The sequence below is a fragment of the Epargyreus clarus genome, unplaced genomic scaffold, assembly GCF_041222505.1.
Source record: "Epargyreus clarus isolate Ecla_fem2 unplaced genomic scaffold, WU_Ecla_fem_2.2 ptg000019l, whole genome shotgun sequence".
NCBI lineage: Eukaryota > Metazoa > Arthropoda > Insecta > Lepidoptera > Hesperiidae > Epargyreus > Epargyreus clarus.
Genome location: NW_027332227.1, coordinates 7,878,993 through 7,891,879, shown reverse-complemented (window position 1 = coordinate 7,891,879; position 12,887 = coordinate 7,878,993). Strand labels below are relative to the sequence as shown.

General features: G+C 34.7%; 1 protein-coding gene across 13 annotated transcripts in view; it reads left to right on the top strand.

Annotated features, from left to right (window-relative positions):
• Positions 1-12,776, top strand: part of CAP (Cbl-associated protein) — a 184,797-nt gene extending 172,021 nt beyond the window's left edge. For 11 of the 13 annotated variants that reach the window (XM_073083493.1, XM_073083494.1, XM_073083492.1 and 8 more), the window contains 7 exons: positions 5,637-5,687; positions 6,028-6,282; positions 6,577-6,817; positions 7,445-7,606; positions 8,157-8,286; positions 8,628-8,773; positions 9,834-12,776. In XM_073083493.1, coding sequence (XP_072939594.1) covers positions 5,637-5,687; positions 6,028-6,282; positions 6,577-6,817; positions 7,445-7,606; positions 8,157-8,286; positions 8,628-8,773; positions 9,834-9,856 — 1,008 coding nt within the window. In that variant the 3' untranslated portion in view covers positions 9,857-12,776. The remainder of the gene's footprint in view (positions 1-5,636; positions 5,688-6,027; positions 6,283-6,576; positions 6,818-7,444; positions 7,607-8,156; positions 8,287-8,627; positions 8,774-9,833) is intronic. The other 2 variants (XM_073083486.1, XM_073083491.1) reach the window with 1 other exon arrangement.
• Positions 12,777-12,887: the final 111 nt, after the last annotated feature.

Sequence of the window (12,887 nt, the reverse complement as noted above, 5' to 3'; positions counted from 1 at the left end):
TGTTCAGCCAGTTACGATCACGTAATTACAGTTTGATCAATAGCGTTACTTAGAAAACAAACCGGTACTTAATGCACTATCATTGATAAGATAAGTACCATATTATTCATTATTATCAGATTTGCATACTGTAGTGACGCGAGTACTGAGATTAGCTGAAGAGAAATTGCAGATAAGCATAAATAAGTAATTGAAAGCTTATGTAACTTTCCAGTCAAATGTTCTCATAACGCCTTATAGGTAGATTGTAATTGGCCTAATGCGAGTCGATCTTTCAACCGGTGGGTTCCTTACTAACAAATTTTCTGTGATATGTATAGAAAATTGGTAGGACTGTTGAAGAATAATTTACCTACTGTTTTATCCGTTGCCATGAAAGTTAGCACGTCTATTTTTTTAAGATTCGAATGCTATTCAATTTGTTGTAATTCGACCTAAATTTAGCAGGAAAAGTTAATGGGATTGCCATATAAATAGAATACTATTGTTTATATAATAGAATAGGTACTATACAATAGAATAGATATTTTAAATTACAAATACAAAAAATTACAAAATATATATTTTTCTGTATATACTTATAGTATATGTAATAGTAATGTATAGCCACATAATGCATAGCATTTCTTTATCTAGTTAGTGACTTAAAAGGTGAATAATACTAACCTTATATTTTAAATTACTTAAGAATAAATAGTGCATATTTCGACGACAATCGGCGATGTTATAAACAAATTCTTCACGCTAGAAAACTAGTTTTAAAAATATACCACGCTTGTGGACTAACAATCCGTTACGACTATTATACGCTTTATATTATACTTTCTTTAGTATGTGCTATTTACTTTTTGTTATTATCAGTCAATGCCTTTGACACGTACGTACGTCGAATACGTTACCGGGACACGAAAGTGAGTTTGATCAATATCATCATGTCACTTCTAATGAAACTTTGCGTTTATTAGTGAATATTTATTACGTAGTGAGTCGTGGATAGTAAATTAAGTTTTATGTTATTCATTTCCATGTGCATAGTACTTTGTATTTATTATTATGTACAATTATTAATTACGTTGCAATTTGCGGTTTTTTTAACCTACTTACGTTCTTCAAATGTTTTCTTGATTGTGATGAAGGTAACTTTTGATGTATCTACATATGCCGTGAATTTTCGTTTAGGGTATTTTAAGATTTTGTGTACTAGCAATCTATATCTAATGTAGCTATGTTATTGGATACTCACTCATACACGATTTTAGACTAATATTGAGACATTTTAATATGTAAGGGGGTGCTGTTACCACAATGCCTGTCACTTGGTCAAAACATGACATAAAGAAAATAACCGCGTATCCTAAGTACCTGCTACAAAATAAAAATATTCTGTATTACCATAGATGCATAAGGTCAACGTGGAAAGTATAATTTTCATCGTCATTAAAATATAACATTACGAGATAGACTTTCCGATTCATACGCGCCAACCACCGGAACACTGCCTGCGGTTTCTCTCGTGCACAATTGTTTGCCGTATCCATTCAGGTTTCCACAATAAACGTATTTGCTCGTCTCATTTGCATAACGTAGATACTATAGCGTAAGCACCGTTAACCTTATACGACTTGTCTAATCAAAGTAATGTTTACTTCGCGAAGGAACTTTTGCTCGGTGTGTTTGTTGATTTGCGGTTTTGTGAAGTTCCCGTGAATGATTGTAGCTGTTTCGTCGGTTAGTAAACAAAGGTTTTAATACATTTAAGTTACTGTGTACTGTTATCTGAATTTCAATATTTGTTAGCAGTGAGTTAGGTGAGCAGTGATAACTTAGTGGTCCCAAGTTCAAATCCCATTGACTTTTGTTGTTGTTATATTGTATTTGAATCTTATAACACTCGCCTTAAGAGATAACATAATCTATAGGAAATCTAAATTATTTATAATTGATAAGGTATATTATACAAATTGATAGCAATCCCTTTAAAGTAAATTAAAAAAAATTGCGTTCATAACCCTTTTAATGCATAATATATATTATGAACACACATAAGACATAAAAATACCTTCTTGTATAATTCGAAAGTAGCTTGATAAAATAACCAAATTAAACTTGTCTTGCATCTACAAACAGTTGAACAAACAGCTCATTATTCAGACCGTGTTGTTCGTGCGTAGTGTGGATTTCACTAACAATATGCAAGTCAACGCCGGAAGTGTATGATCTACATCTCTACTTCTCTACATATCACTAGTAATGCACTGGGGGCCTACCACCATCTTTGAAAACCATCATAGATCAGGAAACTACTATTTCAATATTGCATCAACATTATTTTTCTTTGTACCACGACCTTAAAACAGTAAAATATTCCGTAATACGCAGTTGAATAAACTTAAACCATTAAAAATTTTTCGCTTATCGCTTGTACAAAACTGTAATAGTCATATTTTGCTTAAAAAGTTAAATTTCCTGCAAAAGGAATGAATAATTTCGACCGACATAATACAAAACTGGTTATTGGAATGTTATTTTTTTTCATTTATTTAATAAAGAAGACTTACAAAATAAACATAATTTTAAATCTGCCAAACTGTAGGCCAGTTTGTCGGCAGTTATGTTAGTTTGATTGTTATAAAAACAATCTTACGTTAACGAGGTTGTGGTACGAAATTTCAATTTGTGATTAAAATATTATTGTTTTAACAGATGGTAGTAACCCCCCTGTTCTCTTTAAGCATATCTTGCGCACTTTATATGTAAGATATGATAAAATATTGTTACTATGCCGTAATATGGTTACGCACTCCGTGCTTCTTGATACTATTTTCAGTTGTACAAAAATGGTAGATTTGATTTATGGAGATAAATAAGATATAACAAAAATATACTTTTAATTCATTGATCTATAAATATTTAATTCAACTCTTTTTATCTTTACATAAAACAAATCGAAATAAAAGTTACGACGAAGTTAGTGACGATAAAAGAATGCTTATTACAGATTTTATTTACGATCTCTCACATTTTCTAAACTTTTATGCTCCACAGTTCCACACTTTTAATCTTATTCTTTATAGTTTAGAAATTGAACTGTCTCGATCAGATGTCGCGGAGAAAACTTGCAAAGTGCTTAGTAAAATACTTAAACACTTAAGTGAAATTGTACGTCAATCCAAGTACAGTTGTCGTTTTCACTTGAGGCTTGGCTGATTTAATTTCTAATCACGTTTAGCTGACTGTGTCGAGTTTAAGCTTCGTATGTCCAATGTGATCCTTTTTCGTCGCAAAGCACTTCAAAAAGGCACACATATAGCTCTCCCATATTGCCAGCAACGTATTGGTTCCTCTAATTATGTATGAAACAATATATTTTCCTGATAATGATCATTGCCACCCACGGAAAACTTTACCCAACTTTATATAACACATAACACTACATGAAGCCGATCACAGATACTGCTCCTGAGAACTAAGATAGTCACCTAATAATAAGTAAGTCAGTCGGCATACACACTCTGTCCCCAAAACAGAAGACCCACGTTAGAAATAAATGTGTCGGTGGTAGCTCCCCGATAAAACCATACTGGTTTTACCAACTATGAAGTATGATAAGGGTTAATGACCTGTTTGGGTGCTTTTTAAACACCCATTTTCACAAATTAATTGGGTTAAATTAGAGCGCTTAGAATTGACGTCGAATTATCTAACATAGTCTTGCTAGATAACAATTAGCAATGAATACCGCATAATTAAAGCAATTAGAACATGTCTGGATAATTCTTGTGATTATAGCGAGAGTGCATGGTACAGTGGTCACCACAATTTCTTTTACTGTGATATTTTTCTTTGTTTTATTTTAGATTTACTCATCAAATTGAATGAACTTTTTATGACCGTGCATCTTAAATATACTACACGTCAAAAATAAATAAAATTGGCCAAGTGCGAGTCAAAATCGCCCACGGGGGGTTCCGTTACCACCAAATTTACATTATTTTTTATTTTTAGCATTTGATATTATAGCAGCCATAGAAGTTAATACACAACGGCCACCATTATACACACTGTAAAAAATACAAGTGTCAATCGATTACGGACCATGAGATAAGAATCCTGTGACAGACGGATAGACAGCGGAGGCTTAGTAATAGGTTTCCGTTTTTACCCTTTGGGTACGGTACCCTAAAAACAGTCGAGTAGGTCGTTCACATAAACTGGTGATTAAATGGTACACCTATGGAAGTGAGAGTTGAAGTTATATAAGAGACCAGTTTTCTATGAAAACATTGGAAAAGTACACAGCAGTTATATTTAATTGGCTTCGTACAAGATTACTGTATGCAGCCGTACCTTACTACCTTGTTTTTCTTGTGTAGAAATATCTATGGTAAAAGTGAAATCAATTGCCGTAATTAGTAGCGATTACGTAATACCGATTCTGAGAGATCCAATAGGTTTTGCTTATTTAATGCGATATTAAAGATGATAAACTATTAAATTATATTTTGTTATAATTATATCATTAACAGTAATAATAATAAAGGATTTTGAAGACTTTTTGCTTCAGAGATTTAGTTATTGCCAATTATTTTTTACGTAATTCAGTTCAGCAACGCCTCTTATTTAAAATCGATCCATCTAATGTTTGGCATATCATAGTGTTAGAAATATATTGTAGTTATTTAATTATAGTATTATTTCAATTAATTATTTTAATGATGTGTTATTTTTATAATAATAAGTGTCAATTTATATAGTCACTGGCTGTACGCGTTACACGATTGTATGCATTAGCATAAAAAAAGAAAAAGAACGCTCTTGACGTTTGAGTTGTATTTTGCGCGGGAATAATAAAAGTTGTGAATTGGACCAAGAAATCGTTTTATTTTATAATAGATTGACAATTGACAATTGGTAGGCAAAAATTGGATGGATTGATCGTTAATAAAATGTGTAAGTTGTTTAGCAACAGTTCTTAAATGTTGTATCTTGATATCCCACCAAGATGTAGCATACTTCCAAGAATTACAGAATAACATATTCTGCTATGATTATAAAAATAACACACTTTTCCTAAATTTAGGTATTAGAAATTTCTTGCCTAATTAGTATTAAGATTTACTATCAATTGTTTTTTTACGTAATCCAGTTTGATAAGTAGCTTACTAAGCTCTAAAAGGATTGACCTTGATGCCGCATACCAAAGAACGACAGGCGATGACCAAATGACCGGTATATTATACTTACTACGTAGTATTGGCGCGCGCCTCATCTACAAATCACGCAAATATTTTACCCACTTGAGTTTTTGCGTCTTTTTTGCTAGAGTAAGTTCTTTGTCGTAACTTTTTTGAACATTTTAAACATGATATTCAACTATTAGTGTCTGTACGTTGTAAAATGATGTACATTTTTAATGAGGCTCATATTTAGGTATCCGTTTCGTTTTTTTACAAAGTTTATGCAATACCTATTTTAAGAAACAAAATAATGCACATTAAATGAACTATATAAACTTTTTATTCAGAAACTTATATTAGAAATTGACTCTAATCTTACACATCTCATCTATAAGCTAAATTTCTCACTATGTATCTATCTATCTTATTTCGCGTAAGTAAATCAGTTGAAATTTTCAGGAAAATGATATACAAGCGGTGGACATAGAAGCGTTTGATGCATCTATTAAGGTGATGTTTGAAAGATGTGTGACCGCTATAACCAATGTTTTACACTTTGTGACATCTATATAACAAAACATGCTCAATCTACCCACCTGTACTTGACTAAATTCATCTTTGGCAATCATGTTTGGCATCAACTTCTAAATTTTCAAATCTCCAAAATTTTCAAAATGAGTGAGTGCTTACTCTTCAGCTTGGCATGTTCAATTGTTATTCATTTTTTCCAAGAATGATAAAAATAAAAGTCTTAACCACATCTTATGTGACTATCACTTTTTGTGGTTTCCTACTTGTCCTGAAAGTACTGGAACGTTTATTTTCAATAAAAAAATGTATATCTTTACAGGAGTTGCAAGATATGCAAAATCGCCGACATCAAGACAACTTTATGCCGTCACAGAAGACAGTGGTTCCTCTGAATCGTTATGATGAACCAGATCGGTCGGTAGCGCGAGCCCTGTATGCTTTCAATGGTCAGACATCGCGGGAGCTAAGTTTCAGGAAGGGCGATCTTATAAACGTACGTCGCCAAATCGACTCCAATTGGTACGAAGGGGAAGTACACGGAAGGATAGGACTGTTCCCTTATAATTATGTCGAGGTAAGGACTTAAGACAAGACTTACAAAAATATAAAAAAGGACTTACATATAAAAAAGGTTGAAATAATTGTAGTAATATAACAGTAATAGAAGAAATAAAAATATTTTGCCTGATATACCTAATCTACGCGTCAATGTGTTAAAATAATAACTATAATTCCTCTCAGAATTGCTTGGAAGCTCTTTCATTTTGCTCAATCTTAAATTGCATTTATAGTATAGGAAAAATAAGCTCCTTTAAACTTAGAACTACTTAGCTTCACGAAGGTAATATTACATTTTGTTTATTTCCAGTTACTAAAAGGCGACGTTGCGCAAACACCCAAGAAGCCAGCAGTGGTAGAGGGCAGGGCAAGAGCAAAATTCGACTTTACAGCACAGACGAACCTCGAGCTTCCACTGAAGAAGGGCGAAGTGGTAGTACTGACGAGACGAATCGACCAGAATTGGTGGGAGGGCCGCAACGGGAATAAGACCGGTATCTTCCCTGACAGCTACGTCACGGTGTTGCAAGAGCCCAGCTTGGGTAAACTTGGTACGTTTACTTTGTAACTTTTTTTAATAATATAGGAGTAGTAGACGAGCATGCTCTACCTGATGGTAAGTGGCTACTGCCGCCCATGGACATCTGAAATCAACCCTAGACAGGATTAGATATTCTTACCTGAAGTCGGTCACAGTTGCGCCACTACCCCTGAGGACTAAGCTGGAATGCCACGTGAAAGTATGTCTCCCTTCAAACCAGAACACAGCAGCCCTTAACACTGCTGTTATGAGATAGAAATAGGTGCCGCCGGAGTCGAACCACAAAGGGTCCTACCATCTTCAAAACTTGTGTTTCATATTTCAATTAGGCTTTGAGTGTATTCTAGTGGCTCTTAGACTAAAATCAATATGCCCCAATTGGCCTTTGCCTTCTGTTTTCCGCTGATTTCTTTAGGTTCATCAATCTTCTTTTAAAATGTGGTGATGAATGGACCACATCTGCGACTGATTTAAACGGCTATCACTTTGCTTCCTAATGCTAAACGACAACCATTAAAAATCGCAATAATTAAGACAACTACCAATATACTATAAATTAATAAGGTATTAAGAAAGTGAAACCTTGTCTTTCTGTTATCAAGTTATCTCAATATTTTACGATTAATACATTTTTCAGAATCGCAATCCAATTCGAACACCGATAAGCCAGTAGCGTCTCCAGCTGCTCATGGATTACTGAATGGCACAGCGAAGAGAAGCATGGGCTCGCACAGCTACACGCCGCAGCAGAATAGCCCAGCGCTTGCCAATGCACCTCCCGCTACCCAGCCCTTGCCTGGTATGACTTGACTTTGAAATTAACTCAGAAAGTTATATTTATCTGTTGCACATGTTAGTAGGTCCTGAACGGTATTAGTTCAATTAGATACGTATCCTATCCGTTAGAAATATAATGAGAAAATATCCATAATTGATTGACTGTTTTGCGACAACATCCAAACCAGAATGAAAGCGAGACAAGCAGTAGTGACAGACGTATCTGTAATACCGCCGCAATGACTTCAAAAATATGTTTGTATACTATGAAAGTAGCAGACGATCGTGCAGTCCACCTGATCGTAAGTGGGTACTGCCGCCTATGGACAATTGTAATCAACACTAGATGGGATTATATATTCTTACCTAAGGTTGGCCACAGATGCTCCGCTACCCCTGAGGTCTAAGTCGAAAAGCCTCTGAAAAGAATGTAACATCTGTTTATGTACTATATGTACCTATATTGCTACGTTCTTGAAAGCGATCAAATTATGACTTAAGGCCAAGAATACTACCATGAATAATAGCATTGATAATTTTCTTCTAATAAAACATAATAATCTTTTCTTCAGGTTACGCAACGAAGCAGCCACAAAACTTGCTGACTCCATCCGAGCGTGGCTACGGGCCGCCGACCGGCGCTGGTGTAGATCTGAATAATGCGGAACCACTGTATGTGGATACAAATGCTGAAGCTGTGCCGTAAGTTCACCTTCTATATAGTTACGTTTTTTGACCAGTAACTCTGTTCATGAAAATAATAACAACATTAAGACGTGATGAGATTCTATCTTAAATTTAATGGATCCCGGATAATGCCCACTTGAGAACGCTTTGCTATCCTTGAAGACTAAACTGAAACACTATGACAACTAAGTTTCCTATACCGAACTGCAAACCGCGCATAATACAGCAGCTCTTATCATTATGTCATATGTTATTAGGCAGAAAAAGTGAGACGGTGGTATTTCTGAAATCGAGCCACAAACTGTTCTAAAATCTTAAAAAATATATAAATATAATTATGTATATTTTGCTTTTAGATATCGAGCTATGTACAAATACCGTCCGCAAAATCCTGACGAGTTGGAGCTGAACGAAGGCGATACCGTGTACGTGCTGGAGAAGTGTGACGACGGCTGGTACGTCGGCTCCTCGCAGCGCACTGGACGATTCGGTACCTTCCCAGGTAAGACATACGAATTATCATGATCGTGAGATGTAATATATAAGATTCGATTAACCATATAGTCGTCACTTTAACGTATACACAACATATTTTAAATACCCAACTTAATTATGGTCTTATCTGTTTGAAACATTGTTACGTTAAATAAAATGTAAAGAACCGAGATTAAGCTAAAGTTACCAAACTATATAAAGAGTGACCAAGCCCAGATGGTTTTCTTCGCCGTTTAGCAAGTGATAATTAATTTCTAATATGAACAAAACTTTGAAAAATCAGAGGTGCCTGGGATTTGAACCTCAGACCCCTCGATTGAGAGGCCGAGTTTCTTAACCACTAGGCTATCACTGCCATATATATACATACATACATTTTATGAAGGTGGTAGAACCCTTTGGGGTTCGACTCCGGCTGCACCACTGTCGCACCTATTTCTACCTAATAACAGCAATGTTAGGCGCTGCTGTGTTCCGTTTTGAAGGGTGTGGTAAGGGAGACAGACTTTTCCGAGGCGTTCCAGCTTAGTCCTCAGGGGTAGCGGCGCATCTGTAGCCGACCTCGGGTAGGAATATCTAATCCTATCTGGGGTTGATTACAGATGTCCATGGGCGGCAGTAGCCACTGACCATCAGGTGGACTGCATGTTCGTCTGCTACTCCTATTCTTTATATATATATTTCTTATGTGTGTATGTCACTGAACTCCTCCTAAACGACTGGACTGATTTTGATGAAATTTATTGTGTGTGTTCAAGGGGACTTGAGAATAGTTTAGATTCACAATTTAGTCCGTGGGAAAATGTTTTTTAATTAATTTTTAATTCGTAAGTAGTTGTTGATTTTGGAATGTTTCACATTGGATTCGACAGACTTCGCTACCATCACAGTTTCAAATATTCTATCTATTTTTTAAACCCGTAAGTGATAAGGGTTGTTCACCCTTAACATGTTTTTTTTATTTATATGACAACACAACGTTTGCCGGGTCAGCTAGTATTATAAAAAAAAAGTTAGATACAACCCGAGCAAATAAAAGCATGGTAAAAACGTATTTTAACCCCCAGGTAATTACGTGGAGCGCATCTGATAGCGGCCGGCGTCGCTGCTGCGGCGCTTGCGGCGCGCCGCGCTGTGCGGCCGCCGCGCGCGCTCGCCGCCGCGCCTGCTCCGCGACACGCGCGACACACGCGACACTCGCGACACTCGCGACACACGCGACACACGCTAGACACTGACACTCGCTAGAGCGGGGTTGCTAGGTTACAGCATAGATAAGTATAGATATCTCACCGCCTTGTAATTCAAGGAAGCCATTAAATGGCTTAAACGCCTGACAATTCTATCAGCCATTTAATAATTGTCATGGTGTATTTTGCGCAGAACAATGCCGACATGCGCAGTTTAAGTCGTGGAAAAACATGAAATCGAAGAAAAAGCGCGGAGAAATATCGTTTCATTTGTAAATGATCTAAAAAATACATTTTTTAATATTTTTCAAAGACGAAAATAGATGACAGTGGCAATTTCAATTGCCAAACCTTGTTACATTTTCTTGTTAGGAGTGAGTAATCTATACTAATCTGTGGGTTGCAGTTGAACTTTATGACATTTTTTTTACTACTCGTAGATTCGATATACTCCGCGTAAAATTGCTAGTCCACTCTGAATATAAAAATGAGTCGCATCGCCATATAAAATTGTATGACTGGTGCTCGCAACAACTTCAGAGCGGACTAGCAGTTTGGCGCGAACTATATTAATTTCAGTTGACTTAGTACTGGTTCTATAGCCGGTAGAATAGCTATGTATTTAATTTAGTACGACATTCAATATTTTTTTAATTCCTTTAGTTTGAACATTTGGAAGTTTTAAAAATTATTCTAAGACAATGATCACGTTGGTATTACTAGTGTTCACTATATTTAAGAATTAGAGATTAGACTCTGACAAAAATTGCCTGGCAACCCTGCGCTATGCTTATGTGTTCCATTGTTTTGGGAAAGAGACTTGACTATTGACAAATGACTATCAAATGCGGATAGCTAAAAAATCTATAGCAAAAGTTGGTATACCTTAAAAACTATAAGTTATTTATACAAATGTACAAAGATCTATAGAAGTAATATGTACCTTCTTATACTTATTAGAACGCTGAAAGTAATGACTTAAAAATATGGCTTTCCATATTTGATAATCATTTGCAAAATTGACCTATCCAGATTGTATGATACCTGCTGCTGTTGAAGACTTACCTACGTTTCATAAAGAAATGTGGATGATTTTGCAATTGTAGATATGACCGCTAATTCAGTAAAATCCAGTTGATCTGACTATGAGTAAAGAGGATTTTGGTGTTAGTAGTGTAGCAAAAATAAATCTTGTACGGGTAGGTGGCCTAGATGCGTCTAATCCCGAATCCGATAACCGAATACTTAGCCGTATTTAACATGACTAAAACGGTAACACGCCTTTTTGGTAGAAAAGGATTCCGTAACCGTAATATATTGTTACCAAATTATACCATGACTTTTTATAACATTTTATATCTTGATAAAACTAAGTATCGATGTTCATAGATAATAGAATGCAGTATTTATTAACAATTGTTACATATCTTCATTTCACATTTCAATATGTTTAAGCATCGGGCATAACTACCGAATGTCGTGACATAATATGTAGTGATTTATTTAAACGTGTTTTAACACAAAAAGCACAAATTGCCAAAAAGTAACAATACCTTCTTGAGATTCTACGACTTTGTTAATATTTCCTTTTTCTTTGTACACGTTATGTTATTTGAAGCAAACACCAAGTAATAGATGTCTAACAATATAACCTACCCAAAGTTGATTTATGCGTCCCAAAGAGTATGTTTATTGAATTATGGTGTTGTATAATTGTATAAAAAATAATAAAAATACTTATATACCTGTAAAGTTGTTTAGTAGTATAGTAATTTATTTAAATCGACGGAGTGGAAGCTCGGGCTCATCTTTTAAAAGTAACATTTTAAAAGAGTGTAGCTGAACGAGGTTTACTAATTTGTGTCAACTAACAGTTTTCACGTCTTCAATTCAGTGTCGTCTGCCTTTTATCAATAATTCAGTATAGATACATATTACATAGTAAGCTTCGGAACAAATTACTTTATCGCCACTGAATTTAACTTCAATTGCTAGATTAAGAGTTGGTACATAGCTGTTGTGGTGCATAGGTGTGAGCAAAAGTCAAACTTTGAAAATTAACACAGTTTTGACATTTTGTGAGGTAACATTGGCGTTATTAACCGCAAACTAACATAATCAATGAAATTTTCGAATCACACAATATCATGTATAAGTTACCACATTAACATAATTATACATATATAATATAGTCTTATATATATCGCAATACTCATGAGTATACATGCAATGATGAGTGTAGGTATATAGGGCGAGTAATTTTTGGCAACATTGACAATACAATTTATATGCTTAATTTAAACTAAGATATATTGGATATAACGGTATAGATGTGCTACTAGTTGGGTATTGAAATATATGAGCTAAATGTAACTCCTTTTTTATTAACTGGAATTATCTTATTAACGTAAGTGGCTTTAGAATGTCTAGTCAGACGCAAATTGTTTAATTTAATTGTTCTGTAACTACCTAGTGCAAAAATTTAATGAAAATTACCTTGTCCATTAAATTTTTGTATGATATTCATTATCGTTCTTTTAATTTTTTACTAGTAATATAAATGTAATCAAAGTTTAATAAATGTATTTTCTATGTATCCTACGCGTAAGTTTACCAAAGTGTCTCCTCGCCCTATGTAAATGCTTGATTTGTGTATTTCGTACTTCTTCCTTATTTAACCCATTGTTGTATTTACTTTTGTTAATTTATTTTTAGAAGCACAAATGTTTTATTTTGTTGTTGACACCTCGACATGAAATGTAACATTAATTGCTATTGTTTAAATCATCACACCTAATAATATAATCTTTCTATTATAAATGTGTTTTATTGATGAAAAGATCCAACGTTGATATTATTTTTAAGTAAAACCCAATTTAAAATCTATTTCAAAGATCAATGCATACCGCATGATAATGGTACCGATATAGA